Source organism: Artemia sp. Qi Xiang Cuo, chromosome 13 (assembly GCF_049724085.1).
Source record: "Artemia sp. Qi Xiang Cuo chromosome 13, ASM4972408v1, whole genome shotgun sequence".
In the NCBI taxonomy this organism is placed as follows: domain Eukaryota; kingdom Metazoa; phylum Arthropoda; class Branchiopoda; order Anostraca; family Artemiidae; genus Artemia; species Artemia sp. Qi Xiang Cuo.
Genome location: NC_142806.1, coordinates 25262981 through 25286661, shown reverse-complemented (window position 1 = coordinate 25286661; position 23681 = coordinate 25262981). Strand labels below are relative to the sequence as shown.

The following is a 23681-nucleotide window of genomic DNA, read 5'->3' as shown; positions in this document are numbered from 1 at the left end:
AAATGATCTATTGCTAAAAATTGTGCTTTTGGCCGTTAATCTGGGCTCAAAATCCTTAAATGGGGCTGTCGCAAATCATAAGCCATAAAAATCATATTCTCAAAAAAAAAAAAACAACAAATTTCTTATCTTCATAGATAGGGACTTGAAACCTCCGTAATAGGGTTCTGAGATACACTGAATTTGATGCAGTCAGTCCCCCCTTCCTATTACTCCTTTTTTGACGGGTATTTTACCTCTGCTTAAAAAATTAGTATAATTTTAAAATTAAACAAATATTTATTATAATTACCCTTGATAGATGCTTTGAAGTTGATAAGATTCTGGCAGTATCACTAAACTGACATATAAAATGAAGTAGATCATAGTCGAGTGCCAATATTCATTTGTTTTCATTATATTTAATAATTAAAAACAAAGCATACAAAATTATACAAAAACCATTGTGCATTCTTCCAATTCAGTTAAATAGAAAGAAACAAAGGTGATTAAGAAGAACAACAACAAAAATAAAGCAAATAAATAAAATAATTGGATAACAAAAGCAACAACACCCCTAACCAGATAAAAATTGCTAAATTCCAAGTAATAAAAACTCCAATAGATTCAACTTAACCAAATACCCAACATATCCCCGAAACTAGAAACAACAAGCTTTGGTACGAGATCAATTTTAAGTACACGCACACTCATTTCAACACATTGAAAATATAAACAAAGAAACGTTTGACTTGAATACATACAAATCAATTGCACTAGAAATCGAGAGAGAAAAAGTGTGAGAGAAAGGGTTAGCGGTGAGAAGGATAAGAAAGAGAAAGAGAGAGAGAGTAAAACGTAAAGATACACTCTTTTCATTGCAGTAGTATTTTGTTGACTGGAAATATTAGGCTTATCGTTTTTAAGTCGTGCCGTAGGTAAGAATTTGCAAATTTGTTTCACAGTAATTCTTGCTGAAGCCTTTTAGAAGATCGACGTGAGGTCATCCTAAAGTGTTTAGCCCACAGAACTTCCCATTTCGCACACGTACTAAAGGGTAGGAGGGGGGCAATTTGATTGCTCAAAGAGAAAAACTGAGATTTTTTGAAACAAAATTACTAGGTTAAGATTGATTCACGTAAGTGGTCATTTACTCTTGGAAGAACCAAAACAGGCTAGGTGAGATTTATAATTTATTTATTAGATTTATAGTTTGCTTTTAAACATATAATCTATATCTAATTTATTCTGAATTATAACATTATAAATCACAACTGAGAAAATAAAATTTCTCTTCTTTTAATCCCTTAATTTCCACCAAAATGGTATACCAAAGTTTACGAGCTTATTAACACAAAGCTGAGGCTAATTATCCCACGTAAGCATCCAAAAATCAAAACAGGTTAGGCACATTTTTCAAAAATGATGGACATGTCATACCTCATTGAAATCTGGCAAATATAGGGAGTAGAATTCCTAAGAAACAGCTGACACGGTACTTGTATGATATAGCCCCGACCACTCAAATTGTTCATCCATTGACGCATTGTAAAACCGGTTTTTTTTCGTTTGTTTCTTTCTGATTAGCGTGATACAAGACAAAGAGAAGTGACAGAATAGATGGGAAAGAAATTATCTGAGCTATATATTCGCACATTAGGGGGGGGGGAGGGTAAAGTATTTGGACAGTATGAAGTTAGAAAACAATTCTTACTTTATAATATGCAGAACAATTATGCCTAACATATTAGGGATGCAGACCCGCCACACTTTACCCCCTCTCTCCTAATGTGCAAATGTATAGCCCAAATTTGTTTCTAAAGTACGTATTATATTTTTATTATACTAAGGTACTATTGCATTAGGGTTGAGCGTCAGAGAAACAGATTCTACTTAGATGAAGAAAATTAGGTCGGGGCTATATCATACAAGTACCGCTGAAACTACCACATCTTTATATTCATTAAGTTACAACCTAACCATATCAATGAAGATTTCCCCTTTCATTTTTACATATTAAACATTTTCTCGGGGGAAAAATGATACAAAAAGAACTGGAAAAAATAATGTGATAGCGCAAAAATTACTGTTGAATAAAGTAAAACAAAGGAAACCTAAAATTAACTTACGAAGAAACACTTTACGATTGAGACGTTTTTAAAGCTATAGATTTTACAACCGGAAATTGAATTTATTTTGATGGCTCAAAATAAACGTCAAAATTTTTGAACACGCTAAAATCATTCTTATTTGCATTGAAAATTGTTCATACCACTTTAAAATATAACAAGATATCTACATCGAGCAATGTTTCTCCCTTTGAGATTGAACCAAGGTTTAACTAAAATGTTCACGAAAATAATTTGACGGAAAGGAGAGGAAAAGAGGTCATTCCCGAATTGGGTTGCAGCCCCAAGCTCAGATAGCTTGGGGCTGCAGCGAGGTGTTAGTAGTAGCAGTAGTCAGGGTTGCCACCCCTAGTGATTTATCACTATTTCTAGTATTTCTTTATACTGCCTAAACAGAAACCACTAAATATGCTTATAAATCACCAGATTATTGAAGAAAACAACTAAATCAAGCAGAAAAGCAATAACATCTAGTGATTTTTTTGTCACCGGGTGACATCCCTGGCAGTAGTACAAACGAACTCCCTCCCTTTCAGAATCTACAGGAATGTAAAGGCCTGTGAAGATGAATTTATATTAAGAATTAAAATAATGTGCCTCAATGTAAAGAAAAAAAAAAAAAAAAAAAAAAAACAATATAGATTGCCAAAACCTCAACCGAGGCCAGTTTCGAATGAAGAGAAAATTTCGAATGAAGAGAAAAAAGAAGAGACGGACCAAAACGAGAGCTTCGATCAAAAATTGGGCTATCATCATAAAATTCCAAAAAAAAAATTAAGCTCGATTATCTCATTCTAGTCGAAAGCGACGCTTAAACGATTCATTTTGCTGAAGGACGTTAAGCAACAAACTTAATTCATAGTTTCCATTAAGCTTTCAAGACTTTTTTTTATTTTAGAATGAAAATGCAAAGAAAAAGACAATAAAATTCACTATAAAACATTTTTTTTAATTAAACAATAATTCATTTTAGCAGACTTGCTTTCAGAAATACAGTTAAAATCAATAAATTTTCTTATATAATCTTAAGAAATTATCTATCTCATTTTAGCAGAAAGGGATACAAAACACTTTTATAATAGGTTTATATAAACCTTGGTTCCACTAAAAGTTCTTTGTGAATTGGCCTTAAGCAACACATCTTAGCATGTTTGTTTACAGATACTAAGGGTAAAAGCCAATCCATTTTCGACCAATATAGTTGAAATATTAATCTAATTCTTGTAGAAAATAGAAATTTAGCAGTAATTAGAAATTTATCTCAGCATGCTTGTTTTCAGAAAAAAAAAGATAAAAACACACAATACTTTACAATCGTGCAAACAAACATTTACTTCACTCAAAAAGCAAAGGAACCATTCACATTCGGGCCAGGCATCAAAGTTCTGTTCACGTGTGCTTAGTTAGATAGCGGCCATTAGTTAGTACAAATGGTTATAAAAGAGGAGGCAACTTATAATTTACTAATAATGATAATACCTAGACATTAATGTCTCGTAAAACATGCCTGTGAATTGGCCTTAAGGTGATACGATGCCTTAAAAATTATTTTGTGAGCTTCCACACCGGCTGAAAGTCACAAAGACAAAGAACGCATTAGTGAATTATCCCAGGGGATTATCCATCATCGAGAGACTTTGAGAATTTGTGGTTTGAGTAAAAAGACAGTGAAACTATGCGTCACTTTTGTCGGCGAACGAGTCAATCAAAGTGGATTATATCACATGGAACTTCCAACATGACCAAATTGCTCAGATGATGATTCATTTGAGCGTATTTTTAGCGTTAATCAAGCAAGTATGCTAAAGAAGTTTTAAGAACTGTCATTTCCTGAATTTTTAAAAGAAAATTCTACTCCGTTTAATCAAAAAAAAATTCATACTTCCTGATGAATTAAGTTTCAATAAAACCCTTGGAATCTTTTCCAAAGATTCCCAGGAAACTAAGAGTCGGCTTTTGATTTTCTATTGTTTATCCGGACTCTTACCCACGCTCTGCAAGTTATGGTGAGATTGGCCAATTAATTCTAAACAGTCGGCCAAACAAACTGACAAAAGTTTATAATGGACAAGATAGAGTAATCCTTTAAAGTGCCGTATCCCCGTAAGCAATAGACTAACTTTGACCTTCAAGTTACATCACAAGTCCCCGATTCACTAAAAAAAAAAAAAAAAAAAAAAAAAAAAAAAAAAAAAAAACTAATATTGACTCATTTATATTCTTTTTACTCACTAGATCGTTTTCTTGACTTTGCTTTCACTTTCGAGCTATTTGAATCCATCCGACTCGAATTTAGAGAAGAAACAACGCTTTCCTGTACGTGAAGTAAGCGTGTATTGGTCACTTCGCAGTCTATTTGCATCATTACTACGTGATTGAGAGGTGGCATCATAGTTTCTAGAAAGAAAAACAGTGAGTTTAACACAAAGAATAATGTACATAAAAATAAACGATGTACTCGCGGTAAACACGAACTGCGAATGATTTCTAGGATACGCACAATCCAAAAAATGATAAATATTCAAACATCTAAAATATGCATGACGTACATACATCTAATGGGAGTGTCCCTCTGTACTATAATAAGCTATGGTTTTTGATTTGTATTGTGCTAAGATTTGCCACGCTCTTAGATGTGCTGAAGAAGCAGCAGGTCCAATTCGAAGAATCTGCATCGGCACTCAAGTCCTCGATCGGTGATTACAACACAAAACTCTCCGAAGCGTGCTACAGTGTGAAGCTTTGGTCCTCCTTCTGGAAAGATAATGATTGTCCTGGGTATGGTGTTTTGAATGATATTCGGCTCTATACAAAAAACTTTTCGCAAGTGAGCTAGCTCGTCACCGTGCAGGCATTGTTGATTCATATTCGCCTAGAGTTTCTGCTTCACCCAATTCCATTTGAAAATCTCGTGCTCCCCCAAACACTATATCCTTGAATACTCCCAAGGTTTCCTATATCTTATTGAGTTGAAAACCCATTTTTCATATGAATATTCTGCAGCAGATCCAACTTTAGCGTTTAAACATGAATCCGAACTTGATAAATTTCTATCTACTTACCCAGAGTCTCACTATGTTGTTACACTGCAAGGCATAAAAACGGCAGTCTCCAAGCTGAAACAGAAAGCTTCGGTTGGTATGGATAATATTAGTACACTACATATTATACATGGAACCCCTTGCTCATGTCACACCTAGGATCGCTCATGCAGATGATTTTTTATACTTTTACATTACTGTCATCTATTTACATTGGCGATCTCACTCCCGTTCCCAAGAAAGGCAAATCTAACATTCAGTGTTCAGCTTTTACGCCTATGACGATCTCAGCTACATTCTGTAAACTGTTGAGCTGCTTTTTGTTGATGATTTAAGGGAGAAATAAAGCGTTCCGCCATACCAGTTTGGTTTTCAAGATAAAATAGGGTGCGCTAATGCCCTTAGTGTTGTAGCTAATGTCCTTATGGATGCTGAACTGGACCAAGAAAATCTTGTTCTAGCAGCACTCGATGTAGGCATGTATTTGACTCATTGGTAAACGGAGCTATGCCCCTTCATACGACAAAAAGAGGCGTTCACTCCTCTGTTATTCTCACCTTGAAAAACCTGCATTCGCCGCTAAAAGTACGCATTAAAATTACAAATCGATTTAAGTTACCGCTTCCCAATTCATCTAATCTAGCACGTGCTCCAATCACTTGCTATCACTTGTCCTACTCTTTTTAAAAACGGTGTCTTGGATGCTCAATCAAAATACATATCCTAACGCATTGAGGCAGCAACAAACGTGACACTTGTCTGTTCGGAAGAGGCTACGGGGCAGGGGGGCAAATGTCCCCTCCAGACCCCAGTCCCCCCCCCCTCCAGCTGAAATCTAGTTTGTGCGAAAAATATTGTTAAAACTAAGATAAGCCTGCATAATTCAAGTATCCAAAGAAACAGGTCAGTTTTTTTTCGTATACCTTTGCTTTTATGGTAATATATGGTTCTTTTTCAGTTTTCACTGTCATTTTTACTTGATTTGGGAAAACTGGTTCTACCTTTGCCCCCCCCCCCCTTCCAGGATTTCGACTAAATTACGCCACTGTACATGAAACGTGAACAGTTCTTAGGAAATACAATTTAATGGCGAATACGCGCGTATCTAACGTACACGTTGCTTAGACGTACCTAACCTATATGGGAGTAATCTATTCACTATAGGAAGCTATATAGTTTCTAAGTTGTTTTCAACATAAATGACATAAATGACCTAACCTATATGGGAGTAATCTATTCACTATAGGAAGCTATATAGTTTCTAAGTTGTTTTCAACATAAATGACATAAATGACCTAACCTATATGGGAGTAATCTATTCACTATAGGAAGCTATATAGTTTCTAAGTTGTTTTCAACATAAACGACACTGACTACACACGTATCTAACGTGCAACTAACTATTTTTGAAGTACGGTCTATAATCATCAGAGACAAGTGTTTTGAAGTACGGTCTATAGTCAGCAGAGACAAATCACGAATACTTTTTAGGATAAACAAGATATAAATAATGCTAAAAACTCCCATATCTAACGTACACAAACATAGAAGTAAGAACCAGTGCATAGAGGTAAGCTACTTAGTGTCTAGTAATCTAGTATTGCAAAATTTGTCAAATTACGCTGAAAGACTACACAGAAAATAAAAACGGGGAATTTTGGGCTTAGAATAGTTGAAGAAAATGGATGACTTGAAAGGCTAAAAGATTTTGCAAATCATCCACTGGAAAACCAAAAAAAAACGCAAATTTTTTTTTTAATATATACACCGAGTTATCTTGTTATTTACAGTTTTTTCTAACTTTGTTATATATCCAATATTCCTTAGTTTCCCGCCATATTAATTTTGGCAATAAAATTATTCCTGGAAAAATTACATTTTTCCAGTTTATTGCTAAGAGTTTAGATTTATTGAAAAAGAGGACGGGCCTAACGAGGAGTAAAAGCCTGTTCCCCCCCCCCCCAGCCAAAAAAGATTAACTCGTAAACTGGTATTCTAAAAATACAAAAAACCTGCATGTTTTGACTTTTGCAAGAAAGATATGAAATCCTAGTACAGTGTTTAAGCAATGCAAGCCCTAATCTTGCTTGAAACCGTTAAACGCGTCCAAAAGAAAAAAAATATTTCGGTGCCTCCCCTCCTCCTTCAATCAAAATACTAGAAATGACTATCTAAGTTGGTGACACCAAAATAAAAACAGATTGTCTATATTTTTCCTGGTTATAAGAGAAACTTAACTTGGTTACTGAAAAAAAAAATTATGTAAACAATAATTTATTTTGATTAATAGGATAATTCTATTCTCAAAAAGATTTTGCAAATAGAAAGGAAAAAAACTAATAGAAACCAAGAGCTAACTAAATAAAAACACTAAAAAAGCTACTAATGAATTATTAAAAAAAAGCAAATGACTCAGAAGTGAGATACAAAAAAAAAAAAAAAAAAAAAAAAAAAAAAACGACTGAACAGTACGAAATAAAATTAAAAATTTAGATCTAGATGGAGAGAACATTTCCATACATAAACACGAGATAATAAAGACATTAGCCCACGAAAAAGCTCCATGACCTGTTAAACACGTTACTTAAACCTTGTCTTAAAAAAAGAAAATTTTTTATGATTTGATAACTACACCCCCCCCCCCCTGAAAAACAATCTAAGTCAAAATCTAAGTCAAATTAAATTATCAGCTGTCATAATTCTAGATTTATCGATTTTATTTAATTGTGTTTCGGCCAATCACATTACAAACATAACTAAGCATTGGTAATGAAGTTGAAAAGGTCGATTGACCAACTACGAGTTGCATGAAGGATTCATTTCTCGCATATGAGCAATTCAAATCTGGAGAATAAGCGAAAACTAGTATATTTGGGGTTAAACCAGCATGTTGAGTGAAACACTGGATATTCTTATAAAATGCACACACCCTCACCTCATTAAAAAAGAACCTGGACATTAATGTATCCATATATTCAATACAAGAAAAAATCTGTAGGCATAAGGAATTTGTAGATACTTAATGGAGGTCGTTGGCTATCTCCGATATGTCAAAGGCAGCCTGGCAACCGGTTTGATTTTCAAATCCTCCAGCCAATTAACTAGCAACTATTATAGTTCAGCTCTAACTCTATTGCTCGTCAAATTTTTAAGTCCTCCAAAAGAGCCAAAAACAGACTAAGTATATAATACCCATAGAAAAATATGGATAATTTTTTAGACCTGAAAGGTCTAAAAAATTAAAAAGACTAGAAAGTTGCATGAAATAGGATAAAATAGAGGACGTAAAATGCTTACACACACAAAGGGGTTGATGAATCCCCCCCTCCAAAAAAAGAACCCCAACGGTTGCTTTCGACACTGGTGCAGGATGGGGTCTTGGGCAGTTGAGCCCTCCTGAATCTCATGATTTGTACGTTTTCCCATAATTTCGTAAAGCCTCCACAGAATTCGTTTGCTTTGCTCATAGCTGAATTATCACCAGGTGCAATATCAGTTCCGTGGAAAAATCTGATGTAAGTGTTTGAGGCTTCCTCGACCTATGCCTCGAAAAAAATCGAGACAAGAACATTGAAATTGAGTAGAAAAGATGCTTTTGTCGCAGATTCATCATCCTCACTCCTTGGTTTGCGATGGCTTCCCATAGTCTAACTCCCAACAACATCTTAGCTATGCATGTACACCTCCGCTGTCCAAATCAAAGCATGTTATGTGTCACAATCAAGTTTTTAGCAATTGCAGTTTAAGGTTAAACTAAGAAAAAATAAAGATAGGCTCTTTTATTATCAATTACAATAACAAAAAAAAACTCACCGTTGAGGGCTATGGCAGGCAATACTAAGGACATCTTGGGTCTCATTGTGCTATTCTGGGAAGAAGCAGGTACCAAGAGATGATCAGGCGAGAAAGAAACAACATAATACGTATCGTCTCGTCTTTCTATTGAATTCATAAAAGCAACGACTTTCTCATGTCTCATATGCCACCGATTATTAACTTCCAGATTATCCTTTGGTACCAGATCTTTTTTAACAGAAGGGATGATGTAATTAATTCCTTTTGGTTCTTTTCTCTTTTCTATATTTCTTAGTCTGGATGAAAGAAATGGACTTAACGATTTTACAACCGTTTCTTTCTTAGATGGTTTCGTCTCTTTGGGTTGTTTCTTCGTAAATAAATCGGAGAGATCAGAATTTAGCCTAAAAAATATCAATAATTAAACACTCATACGTGCCCAAACTTCCAGTAGACTTGCTCGACCCCCGACGTGACCATTCCCCGCTTGGTATCATGATGTCGCATTTGACCTGTTTTGCTGCCTCTTTGTTCATATTTTTCGGGTTTTTATTTAGTTTCTAGTTTCTTGCTCGTGGTCTTAAACTAGAGTTGCAAAAAAAAAAAAAAATAAATGTTTTTAGCTTTAATAGTTTCTTAGTTTGCTCTGAACAAACAAACAGACAAACAATTGCACACCGGATTTTGTATATATATATATATAAGGTCTATTGATGTCTATTGATAAGGTCTATCAACCAGCTTCATGTTCATTACAATCTTAAATTTTCAAAACGCATAAAAGATATCAGAGTATAGAATAAAATAAAAACCCTTATTATTTGCTCAACTTCAATTTACAGGAGTTAATATTGACTTAACCTCACAAATCCCTCGGAGATGAGGGACGGTGAACAATTTTTGGCGGCAACCGCAAAAATTGAAAGGGTTACTCTTTCACAGTTGCTTTGAGAGGGTCATCCTATTTTAGTTTTTGTGTTTGTTTTAAGGTTTGGTTTTTATATTATCCTTTGGATTTTTATTGGTATTTTTTAATTATTCTACACCGAAGACAGTCAAGTGAAGATCTTGACCGAAATGTTTGCATTGTAATCTGCGCTTTTTCAGTGGCTGTTGTTATAATCGTTTCTCTCTTCTTTACGTTTTTTTTATCGTTTTGTCATGATTAGCCAGTGTGGTCTAAGAAATCATTTAGTTTCACTGGCCTAGGTAGTATTATTAGTAAAGACAGTGGAAGCAGTGAAGATGTTAAAAGTAGAATAGCCAAGGCCCAGGTTGTTGTTTCACAGTTGAAAAAAGTTTGAAGAATAGGAAGATAGTGAATCAAGATTAGAATATTGAAAGCTACAGCGATGAGTGGTCAAGTATGGTTTTCGAGCATGGGCACACCCAAAAGCGGAAGAAGATTTGCTAGATGTTTTCCAGAGAAATTGCCTATGGATTTTTTTGGGTACTCGACTGACTGACCGCATCTCCAACAGTAAGCAAAACGAAAAGTGTGGTTCAATCCTGCTTTCTAGGGTTATAATGAGAGAAAGGTTGAGGTAGCTAGGGCACGTTCTGTGGATGAAAGATGACAGGTTGCCAAAGATTGTCTTTTCAGCTAACCGCCTAGGGCTAAACGAAAAGCAGGTCATCCTCGGTTGGGGTGAAAGGATGACGCAAGGAAAGATTTAAGGGAAATAGAGACTTCCTGGGAGAGCGTAAAGAGAGAGGTTTTGAATAGATTGGGATGGAGGAGGAGCATGCGCAGCTATGTTGGTCTCAGGCGGCTTGGTGCCGCGGTGAGTAGTAGGAGTTGTAGTAAAGTAATTTGGTGATAGCGAGTAACGAATCCCTGGGCAGATTCGTCATTACTGATTATTTTTCTACTGCGTGTTTTTTTTTTTTTTTTAGGTAACTCCTAACCTATACTAAAAAATTGGATTAATTTCATTACAAAAAAACTGAGGTAGTATTTTAATTGCTACAGCAATTCGGTTGTACTGAATAATGAAGCTACTATCTAGAAGCTATCTGAAAGGCCCCACCATCTCACGATGCGTCTTGGAAAAAATGTCTAAACTCTGATACCAACCGCAAAATTTGACCGGAATCCGGTAATTACGAAAAATGAACCCATTTTTCAGAGGCTATCTGAAAGCTGGCGGCATCTTAGGATGCGCTTGGGGGAAAAAAGGTCCAAACTCAGATGTCCATCGCAAAATTTTACCGGATTTTCAAGAACCACAAACCTAACGGTCAAAAACACATAGAAGAGTGCTGATTTCGTCTTGCCAATTCCTTTGCCCTCCATCCCCAACAACCATAAAAACGGTATCTATCGTCCTTTCTTCCGTACTTTGTGAAGCGTCCTTTTTTCCGTACCTAAGAAGGTCTAAGGGGCAAAAGAGGTTTCTATATGGGGTAATTAGTACTTCAGCTGTTTTCTAACCAACACAACCTCATTATTGGTCCATTTAAAGTTAATGGAATTTTTCCAGAAGCGTACCTAAATTCGCTTCTTTGCAGTTGAACCTTCTCGTCAGTCAAAAGATTTACGTCGGTATCAGATCAAGTTTCGTCAAATGTCAAAGGTAGCGCTACGGATGTTTTTTTGAATAGTACATCATTATGTTAAGTCATAATAGTCAATAATAAATACAGTGGTTGGAACACAGTTCTTCAAGTCATTTTTGGTATCCATAAAATCAGTAAAAACTTACTTTCTTATCTTTAAAGATATAATCATTTAACTTCAAATGATTTCTTAAAACGTTTTTCAAACTTCAAAACATTTTTTGCTGAGATTCTAAACTCAGTAAAAAGGATCTAGGTAATATTCTAATCTCAGTAATTATCTAATCTCATAAATCACCAAGCATTTTACCCAACATGTTGAATTATCAAAAATTTTGATTAATTCCAATAGTCTTTTTGGCAATCTTCGATCACAAAAATGTTAATAACAAAAAAAAAAAAAAATGAAAATCTTGAATATATAAGCATGGGTAACCCTTTTCAACGAAAATAGAAACAAACTAAAAATAGTCTATCAACAGTTTATTTTAAAAGTTTTACCTTCGGCCAAATGTAGAGAAAACAAAATAAAAAATAAAAGATTGTGACGGAAAAAATTATTTATTTATTTGCATAACAAAGCGTCTTAACCCAGATAGAAACAGATATTAAAGATTAAGTTAAACAGAAGAAAAAAATAACTGTCAAATATCTTACAGTGACAACCAGTACATTATCCTTGCTACAACAAGGTTATATCGAGCTTTCTAGATAATTTATGTGGATGTCCATTGTTTTAAATTCTCTTGTATTGTCTCGTAGTTTTCTTTCTGAATTAAGCTATAATCTATTTGTCAAATTTTTGCCCCTTCTCAGCATTTTGTCCCTTCTTAGCCTTTTCCTTTTCACGCTGAAGTTATAATCTATATATAATAACAACTGCTCAAACAGAAGACCTGTTGTTTGTAATGAGAAGCGTTGTTTAAAGCACTATAAATTTTAGCATAAACAGGTGGAAGTTGAGGAGAGTAGGTCTACCTTTTCCATACCTGGGGAGCTCAATATATAATTTTGATCCTTCTAAATCAAATAGCTATATCAGAATTTTTAATCAATAGAAAATTCAGATAAGACTTATTCATAACAAATTAATAATGCAATGGACACATTGTGCTAATCCTCCAAAAACTCCTTGGCCTGTATAAATGCGTTTCGCATAAAAAGGGATAAGAAATTATATAAGAAACTTTTTCAACTGAAGGTAAGGAGCAACATAACTTAAAATAAGCAGAAATTATTCTGTGTACGCGAGGAGCTGTCCCCTCCCCAACACCTCTTTAAGTTTAATTTTTTCGTCCCGATTCTGTGAGAACAACTTCTTTAAGTTGTTCTCACAACAACACTCTAAGAACAACAGAACAACACTCTGTTAAGAACAACAGTCTTTAAGTTTAATTTTTTCGTCCCGATTCTGTGAGAACAACTTCAGAAACACAATGGCTGTATAATTAGAATAAGAAGTCCTTTTTTTTAAGAACTGAAAAAAAACTTTACGTGAAGACAATGAGGACTAATTTTTAATCGGTTTAAGCATTAATTTTGCTCCTTACTTTCAATTAAAAAACAAACGTTTTTTATTTTCGTAAGGAATAGCTTTGTATTGCTTTGTTTAGGGCTTAAGAGTAGGTATAAAGAGTCATCAAATAGAACACGTGAAACAGTATGGTATTTTTTCAAAGATTCCACTAGACAGACAATTACGCCCTGGAAAACTCCCCAGCCTGTAAAATTGAGCTACCGAAAGTAAAGAAAGACAAACAAAAAGAATAAAGAAAAAATGATTCTAGAATATTTTACCTATGTTCAAAAATACAGGTAGGATATATTGTATGGAATATCATATGGTATAGTATGGTACGTCTTTATATGTTCATGGTTGGTTTTTTCGTGTTTTAGAGGTCTGGGTTTGAGTTATCATAACAGGGTAATATAACTATACAACAAAATAATTTGCTTACTTGTTTTAAATAAAGATTTCTGCCTAGGCCTATTGGACGCGTTCTTGATCGTAAGGGTTGCTTACAGATAGTATTTGTTATTGGAAAAAATACAGATTTTTCCCTGGGGAGTTTTTGAGGGGACAAAGGCTTCCCCGGGGAATATTGATCAGGGGGGAGAAAACTTTCTGGGAGGAATTTTCCTGAATTCAGATGCAGTTATCTTTTTATTTATCTTTCCTTCTTTTTGGACAAACAATTTTACATGTGGAGAGAATGTTGCAGGGGAATTGTCCGGGAAAAATTTTCAGTAGGGACCAAATTGCCTGGCATGATTTATACGTGGAAAAATATAAATCCCTAAAGGAGTAATTTGTTTAATATTTGTAAGAGTAAATACTAAGACAATGATAATCATCCCTTAAAATAAGGAAGCCTTCGAACACCCTCATGGAAAATTTCCTCACACAAAATTGAGCAGCCACAAAGAAAGTACAATATAGGTACCACAGAACATCATCAGATGTTTCAAGGGGTAACAAAAGGACCAGACATCATAAACAGTTCTAAAAGTTTATCAAAACAGTTAATTGGGAATGGCTTTACGTGCTAGAATTTTTGCGATTCCCCTCTTTAGTTTTTTTTTACCAAATATTTCGGTTCGCGTCCGAAAACCTTTGTAGCTTTAAATTTTTGTGAGTTTTTTTTTCAGTTTCCCTCTTTTTTTTTCTTTTTTAGCCAAATAATGCGTCCGAAAACCTATATACACATTTTCTTCGTGGGTTTTATCGTTTCTCCCACTTTTTTTTCTTTCTCAACTTTTTATGATATTTTCTTGCATACTTCAGCTTGTTTAGTTTATTCGTGTCCGTTGATGAAGGTTTCTAGATGTGGAGCCGAAATATTCAGGAATTTCTTTTTTTATCTTGTTCCCCACTATCTTGATAAAACGGTTTACCAGTTACTTTAATATTTTCGTTTTCTTTTTAAATGGAAAGGCAGTGTGGTATAAGCAGGGGCATAATTTGCTATGGGACAGGGGGCATTAAGCCTGTATAATTCAAGCATCCTGGGAAACAGGTCAATTTTCTTTAGTATATTTGTGCTCTTTTGATAATATATGGCTCATTTTTCAAATTTCGCTGTCATTTTCACTTGATTTGGGAAAATTGGTTCCAGCTTTACACCCCTCCCCCTCCTAAGGATTTTAACGAAATTAAGCCACTGGGTATGAGAAATGATTTAAATAATATCAATAGGTTTACAATATAACGAAAATGTAAAATTAAAATAAAAATAAAATGTATAATATAGTAGATTTTTAATAATTTCAATAAATGTTACTGATAATTCAACAATTTTATTATAAACGATCGGTAAGGTATTTTCAGTCTTTATGGCACCATCAGTGAAGATTATATAAATATAATGTATAATGTAATAGAGACTACAACAATCCCCACCACCTTTTATTTAACATCTAGCAAACTCGTACGGAAACTTTAAATTTATTATTTTCTATTTCTTATTGTTTATTATGTTTCTTATTTAATTTCTTGTTTATTAGGGGATTGTCTTTTGGACAAAGAAAAGGAAACACACTGCTGCACATTTCCTTGGTCATTGCAATATATGGGGTGAAACTACTACTACTACTTACAACTCACCGGAGCACCAAGCCGCCTGAGGCCAACACAGCTACGCACGCTCCTCCTCCACCCCAATCTATGCAAAGCCTCCCTTTTACGCCCTCCCAAGAAGTTCCTATTTCCTTTATATCAGTCTTTATGACGTACTCCCAGACGAGGACGACCTGCATTCCGTTTAGCCCTAGACGGTTGGCCGAAAAGGACAATCTTCGGCAATCTGTCATCCTTCATCCGCACAACGTGCCCTAGCCACCTCAACCTTTCTTTCAGTATAGCCCTAGAGAGCGGTATTGAACAACATTTTTCGTTTAGCATATTGTTTGAAATACGGTCAGTCAGCCGGGTACCCACAACAATCCTTAAGCAATTTCTCTGGAAAACATCTAGCAAATCTTCATCCGCTTTTCGGAGCGCCCATGCTTCAGAGCCATATTTGACCACTGTCATCACTGTAGCGTCTAATATTCTAATGTTGGTCGACAGACTTATCTTCCAAACTTTTTTTACTGTGAAAAAACACCCTGAGCCTTGGCTATTCTACTTTTAAGATCATCATTGTTCCCACCATCTTTACTAATAATACTACCAAGGTAAGTGAAGCTGCCCACCTGATCAATCTTTTCATTACCCAACGTCACCTTTTCATCCTCCCTTATTCCTAGCCTTCGTGACTTTGTATTCTTAACATTAATTTTCAAACCAATTCTAGCACCCTGAACTCGCAAAACCTCTAAAACTTCATTTATTTTGTTCACACTTTCATCTAGGATGCTTAAATCATCAGCATAATCCAAGTCCAGGAGACTTTTTCCTCCCCATTTGATTCCGTGGTCTCCCATTGCCTTTCCTGTGCTCCTTAAGACAAAGTCCATCAAGATAATCCATATAAAGGGGGATTTTTTTTAATTCATTTTCAAATTGGCTTCGCAACAAGTACATGAATGTAGATATGGCTATAATAAATTTCTGTTGTTAATCATCACTAAATACTCACAAAAAATCAAAGTGATATTGTTTTCCAGATCAAAGTGGGGAACTCACAAAATAAAACTTATATAGTTTTTTCTTGGGGAGAGGGGGGGGGGGCTGATGGCACATTTGGAGAAAGGGGGCTATCTAGAATTTTGATCAAAGTAGGTATACTACAAATAAGAACAGAAAATTAATTAACAAAACAACAGTTTTTCAAATGAAAGTAAAGAGTGAATATTAAGCCTTAATACAAATAAAACTATCCCATGTATAAGGGAGGCTGCCCGTTCTTCAACACCTCGCTCTTTACGCTAAAGTTCGACTTCTTGTCCCAATTCTTTAAGAACAACTGCTCAAACACAAGGGTCGTTTAATTGGAATTATTTTTAAAGCACTATAAATATTCTAGATGAACTCCTATTAATGTACTAAACAGTTGTACAAAATCTAACAAAACCAAAGTCAGGTACAATCAAAAGACATGATTAAGTTTAAGCAAATAATACACTCAAACCACAGGAGGAGGTGTCACCCTGAAAATGGCGACATTGCCATTTTCCACATTGCCATTTAAGAGCTGACTTGGCATGAAAACGTCAAGTCAGCTAAAGAAATCTTGATTACAAACCTCAACGACTCGGTCGTGTTTATCAACATTGGACAAATAGGTGGCAGAAAATTAAGATCACTCGTGAAATTTGTCAAGTACTCCTTCGCACTTGGATAGATGTCCTCGTCTGAAATAGATTTAAGCGACCTTCCAAAAGATCGATGAACAGGAATGTTCAACGCGGATTCATCCAAAGGTTTTGTGCTTGACGTCCAAGGAATTCCTCTAGAATAAACAAAATACAATTTAACCACTCAACCAAAAAATACAAATTTTTTTGCTAGAAAAGAGCTTTTATATAGTACACCGCTCGCCACCCCAATTTTTTTAAGGGAACAGTTATACTTAATGTACGTTCGTCCAAAGGATTTGTACCGGACGTTCTAAGTATTTTGGTAGAATAAACAAAATGCTATTTATTGCATCAAATCCCAAATTAATTAACTTCATAAAATCAACATTAACATTAGGGGGATAAGTGACATAAAACTGACTCCCAAATCCCAAAATGTGAAAATACCCTAACAATATGTTACTCTTTTTGATAGTCGGCCCCGCCCCTCCCCTAAAAAAAGGGGCATGATCCTCAAATCAAAGTCCTATGAACGATTCTGTACTCAGTAACACACAATCCTTAAAATGGATCTAAAAAGTTCTTTAAAAACCAGATATGCAAATAGATTCGTATTGGAGGAAAAATGCCGAAATAAACTGTAAAGATTAGTGCTGCCCTTCAAAACTGTAATCAGAGAAGCTTATCCCATGGTCCTTGTTTTGTCTTTAACTCATTCAAATTCAAGCAAAACTTTTTGCTACTATAACTGAAACATCCTTCCCTTCCAGAAATGTTATCAATACACTTAGGTTAGGTTAACCACACTTAGTTATCTACACTTTCGCTCCGCCATATTTTAAGCCAACTGAAACCATTTGGATAATATTCATTTTATCTACAAATTTGACATACGTGCATCTCTATTAAAGGGGTAAATACACCATGGGTTAATTTCAAAGTAGGAAATTTGTATCAGTCAAAAAATACTTGTAAGTGTAGTTAGTTTTAGAAGGGATACCACTAGAGGGGGCTCCCTTTAAGAACGTAAACAGACCAGTTTGTAGGGGGAACGGCGGTTTGATGCCATAAGCTGGTAAAGTATATGAGGAGACATTATCTACAATTGTACATATAGCTTTCTATATTTTCCATAAAATGATACCATTAGTATTTCTTATAATTCCCAGGTCTTTTTCCTAATTATCTTTATTGCAATTGTGGTGGTAATCCCAAAGTGTGAAATTTGGGATTATAAGGTGAACTATTTTACCTGTTTTGTGTCCGTGTGGGGATATTTTTAAAGACTAATGCAAGTAGTTGATCTCTGTGAAAGGCTTACATAGGCTAACCTAACATCACACTGTCTAAGGTGGTTTCCTCTCTCAACTAAAACTCATTAAACTAGGCTCCCATGGAGTTTCTAACCCAGACTCCCACACATTGTCATTTTACAATGATGTTTGTTTCTCTAAGTTGCTTCAAAGTGTCTGAATGTCCCTTCTAGTGACCATTTATGATTTTAGCGTACCCCCCCCTCTCCCACTGTCCTCCACAGTTTCATGTCTCAACCAAGACTCCCAAGTCGATTCATCACTTGAGATGATTTTTTCAAATTGCTTCAAATTTAGTAACTTTTCTTCTTGGAGACACTTTACCACCCTATTAGAGAAAGTTTCCAAACTTAAAGCTAGTTGGAGAAAAAAAAGGTTAACAGCGCACTGACCCAGCCACGGTAAACGTCTACCTTGACAATTTTCTTTTTTTTCAAAGATCTGTCAACGAGTCCATAGTTTTTTGCTATACCCGACCTACTATCTTACTATCTCCAAAAGTTGAAACTGATCAATTAAAATGTGAATCAAGGTTGACACCACACTCACTTAGTTATGGTGGATGCCAGCCTATTAAGTGAATTTTAAAAAAAGATCAATGTCTCTATATTTCCTAATTAGTGATGATCCATCCTCTTAGAGCAAACCAGTCGGCGACTTTTTTCTCATTAATAATAGACTTTTGATGCCAATTTGAAAAAAAAAACCGAACTGGTATATAGCCTAAGGCGACACTAACAGTCCAATCTAAAGAAATTTTCTAAGTATAACGAAATAAAAATTTGTTATTATAATGTTTAGTCGAAAAGAGGGGATAAACTAGACAGTTACCAAAAATACAACTATAGGTTACTTTTTTGATTTTACAATAAATTAATTAGTAATAAAATTATCTTTAGAATGAATCCAATGAAAATGTTTGAAGCACAGGATTTCTTTATCGCAAACAGAAAATGTAAGCAAATATACGCGGAGACTTAGTACAGCACACATGGCAAGCATAACTGGGCACAGTATATACAACATATAAGGTCTGGGACCTAGGATAAACAAACAATGAGAACTCACTAAAAAAATTTATTAAAAAACATGGGAAAATTTGGGGGGGGGGGAGAATGTGTCTTTCAAAATTTAAGGGGAGGGGGCAAATTTTTCATTTTTTCACAGAAAAGAAGGACTTTTCAATGAAATTCCCCTCCCCAAAAAAATCAGAATCTAGGAGGAATACCCCTCCCCCCCGTCAATTAATACTACTCTCCGAACTAGGCGAGCTGCTTAAAACTCCCACCGATGACACATGAGTGGAGAACCCCATTATTCATTATGATTAAGCTCATACCCTAAAAAAAGAAGGTTCCAAGAGAGAAGTATCGATATTCCAAAAAACGCAGTGACTTTCTTGGGGTTAACATTAAAATATCCAGACTTGACAAGATTCTGCTGCTCTTGAAGCTCTGAGAGCCTCTCTTTTAACAGACGATTCTCTTCCTCCAGTTTTTCGTTTATTTTTGCTAGTCGACGGATTTCTTGCTCCAAATTATCCATGTATTCTTTCTTCTTTTTTCTAGAGAGACTCGCAGCCTCCCTGTTTCGGATCATTCTTTGCTGTCGTCTTGCAGCCTGCAGAAAGTAAAGATTTATCAGCAAAAGGAAAACAAAAAATAACAGGGCAGGATGCTTCATTTCGTTCGCGCCGTCTTGTGAACCCAATCCTCCTCTCAGAGAAATTTAACCCAGTGTGAAAGTTAATTATTCGAAACCAAGATTCTCTCTGGCGTCAAGGCGAATTTTTCGGAGTTTTTTTTTTATCATACTTTATTACGTATCTAGACTCGCGTTGAATAGTCATAATCAGAACCTCATTCCACTCTTATTTATTGTACTTTAATTTCTCACTGATATTTAAGATCTGAATGGCCTAGAGCCTTTCGGATGATTCCGAAAACGGCTAAACATCAAGCTAAAATATCAAATATCTAGCTGAAACAATCAAGATTGCAACGCCATTCAAGGTGATATTTTTTTTCGAAGACAAATTTTCAAATCTGAATAGTATCGTCTTTCAGATATTTTCATAATCTTTCAAGGCCGTACCCAGGATTTTTTTTCGAGGGAGGGGAGCGGGGATTTACTCGAAGTTTTCTTTTCGGGGGAGGGGGAGGAGGTTATACAAAAAAAACTCAAAAAACGCATCCAAAATTTATTTATATCAATTTTTGTTACGTTTTTATGAGTCAAATAAACATTTCGGGGGGGGGGGTCAAAACCCATAACTCCCTCCCCCTGAGTACGGCCTTGAAATCTTTTCTACAAAATATCTAGTTTTTAGCTTGAACAGTCAAATTTTGCACGCCATTCCAGGTCATTTTTTTATCACTATACTCTTTTCGAAGACAAGTTTTTCAAATCGGAATAACATCATCTTTCTGATATTTTTTCGTCTTTCGGATGTTTTTTCGTCTTTCGGGTATTTTTTCGGATCGTTTCTACGAATCATCAAATTTCCAGCTTGAACAAATAAAGTGTTCTGAAAGTCATTCCTCCAAACCTTGTTTCTAGCTTGATTAGCCTTAGACCCCCTCACCTTAATAAGAAAGTTTACTTCATGAAAACAAAACTTATTTTCAAGTTCAAAATCAAGCTCAGGGTCAAAATTAGAATTCCTCGGTTTTGGAACATTGGATACCCATGCGCTATTTCACATTAGCAATTAAGATCAATCTTGGGTCATACTTGAATTACAAATAAAATAAAAGTTCAAAATAGGGATAAAATCCTTTTTAAAAGACAGTGTATAGAAATTCACAAAAATACCAGATGTTTCGGTCACATATACAGTGACTGTCATCAGTAGTAAAACTATTTTAAAACAATTTAAAACAAAAGTTTATGTAGGAAATCAAATAAAACTTCATATTGTTTAATTCTCTAATTCTTTTCAAAGCAAAGGCGGATGCTAGCCTCTTTGACCTTCTTGGATTCGGTTCATTAGCGTTCAATGGTATAACATTTGGACAGAGGTCAACTACATTGAGTGAATTGAACTTTGCTCTGTCAGATTTTAATAAATCATCATAGATAGAGTTCAGCCCAAATTCACCTGTATCCCGATTCAAAGCAATATTCTTGAATAAGATTTTCTTTATTTCAAGAGTTTCAAAAAAAAATTTTGCTTTAAACTCCGATCCCTAGAAATCACAGAGAAATTCTTGAACAAAATAAAATAGTTTGGAAAATTGAAAATATGTTCTGAAAGGGCTTAAGTAAATTTTTCAGACTTAGAATCTTGCTTTAACGCCAAAACAATAGAATCTTTATGCTGTAATAATCTAATTTCAAAACTCTAGTTAGTACGTCCCACATATGAGCTTCCGCCAGTACATGGGATCTGATAAACCCCACTTTGTTTCCCCAATGAAGTTAGATGCTGCCCAAAATTTAGAAAACTACCCAAAGTATAATTACTCTTTAAAGCTACCCTTAGACCATTACTCTGTTAAATTCTTTTAAGTTTTCACTTAGCCCGGGTACATATGGCAAGGAACAAAAAACATCCTTCTCCCGAGTTGTCTCCAAGACTTCCTTAGAAATCTCTAGAAACCTATTTCTTCTTTTTGAAAAAGTTTGGTTAATTAGCCACTCTGGATACATGTTGCTTATTAGTATTTTCCTCAGAAAAGACAACTCTTCCTCAAAAAATTTTTGAGAGCAAATACTAAATATCCGGCCAGTTAAAGAAATGATCAAACCAATTTTTACTTGGCGAGCGTGACCGGAAAATTTACTGTTATTTGTCGGTTTTCTGTAAATTTTAAAATCCAGACTATTTTCATTTTTCAAAAGAAGAACATCAAGAAAAGGAAGTTTAACGTTCTCTTCTAATTCAACAGTAAACTTTAAATTCCCCCCCCCAAACAATTAAGATGTTCCAAAAACCCTTTTAATTCCTCCTCCCCATAATCCCATACTGAAATTATGTCATCCATATACCGGCCCCCAGAAAATATGTTGAAAAAAAATATGAATCCAACGCAATTGTTTCAATATTCTCCACAAAAATATTAGCTAATAAAGTGGATAAAGGGCCCCCATAGGTAAACCATTTATTTGCTTGAAATACTCCCCTCTGAATTGAAAAAAAATAAGAGAACTTATTGTACAACCGAACTAAATACATAATTACAGAAACTTCCAAATCTGTTTTGCCACTAGTCAAATCCAAATTTTTTAACAGCTTTATTTCTAGAAGAGTTTCGGCTGCTTCTACGAAAGCAAAGAACTTGAAGAAATTTCTACTTTTTCAGTTTTTAAACCAAATTCGAAGAATTCTTAAAGTACCAAATTTGTGTAGACAAAAGTGGTTTACAGATTGACACTAACCACTTGCTCAAAACACTAGTTGGTGATCTTGTACTTGACGCAATTGGTCGTAATGGTAGGTTAAGATTATGAATTTTGGGAAGTCCATATAATTTAGGGCGCAAGGAACTGCGTGGCAGGCATTTGTAATAAAGTTGAGGTGTTATTTTTCCATCATCCTTTAAACACTTTAATTCGTTCTTAAACTTATTTGTAAAAGAGTCTGTTGGATTATACGATAGCTTCTTGTATGTTTTTTCATCATTTAGTAGACTTCTTAATTTTGATTCGTAGTCCTCAGTATTCATGACAACTAAAGTGTTACTCTTATCTGCTTTTGTAATGCTAATTGAACAATCCTTTTTCAAGTTTTTAAGAATTCTTATGTCTTTGATGGTCGTACAAAGAAATTTCGGTTTCAATACAAAATTAGATAGGGTTTTCACGGTAGAAGCTCTTACTAAGCTAACATCATTTATTAGATTTGCGTTCTTATGCAAAGATGTTTCTATTGAAGAGATAATGTCTTCCACGGGGACTTTATCCGGTTTAAAACAAAATTTCGGACCATTTTCAAGCACTGATTGTTCTTGTATCGTTAAGGTTCTTGATGAAAAATTAACCACACCTGCTCCAAGAATTGATGAAGGCATTAACGCATTATCTGTTGATAGTTTCGAAAACTTTTTTTTTAGCAATCTTTCTCTGGAAAGACGAAAGTCATGATTGCAGTAATTTTTTCCTGTTTGTTGAATAAAACAAAAGTCACTTACACTAACCTTTTTTGATATAAGATTTTCCAGGGAAAGTTTATCTCTCACTATTAAAGCTCTTTTTCGACTTTTATCCTTAGTAATGTGATTTAAAGTCTTGAAATGTAAGCTTCGTTCAAACTTTTGTTCCTTGAAAGTGCCCAAATGTAAATTGAATTTTAGTGAGAGTGACACAATTCTCATCTTCTTACATCGTAGAAGAAAATCCTGCTGGTTAATAACATTTGCATGTTTTTTCTGAGTGTTTATATATTTATACACATTTTGGCCAAATCTACGTTGAATTACAAAAGGGTACACCCTCTCCAATAGTACACTCTATCCTCCCCCCTGCAAATCCCAAATTAGTGGCCAAAGCCAAAGAGTATAAAAAACTGATAATACAGAAAACTTCAGTACTCAATATTGTATCCAGGGGGAGGGAATTAGGGTATTTGAACCCCCTCTCCCCTAAAAATAACGAAGCATAGTTTCGCTCAGCTCTTAAAAAAA

General features: G+C 34.9%; 1 protein-coding gene across 1 annotated transcript in view; it reads right to left on the bottom strand.

Annotated features, from left to right (window-relative positions):
- Positions 1-379: 379 nt before the first annotated feature.
- Atf6 (bZIP_ATF6 domain-containing protein ATf6) overlaps positions 380-23681 on the bottom strand; it is an 85099-nt gene continuing 61797 nt past the window's right edge. Inside the window, exons 6-10 of the mRNA XM_089098945.1 lie at positions 19397-19677; positions 16690-16896; positions 8963-9348; positions 4341-4505; positions 380-2665 (exon numbers count right to left, since the gene is read on the bottom strand). Of these exons, the coding sequence (XP_088955071.1) occupies positions 2511-2665; positions 4341-4505; positions 8963-9348; positions 16690-16896; positions 19397-19677 (1194 nt within the window). The 3' untranslated portion in view covers positions 380-2510. The remainder of the gene's footprint in view (positions 2666-4340; positions 4506-8962; positions 9349-16689; positions 16897-19396; positions 19678-23681) is intronic.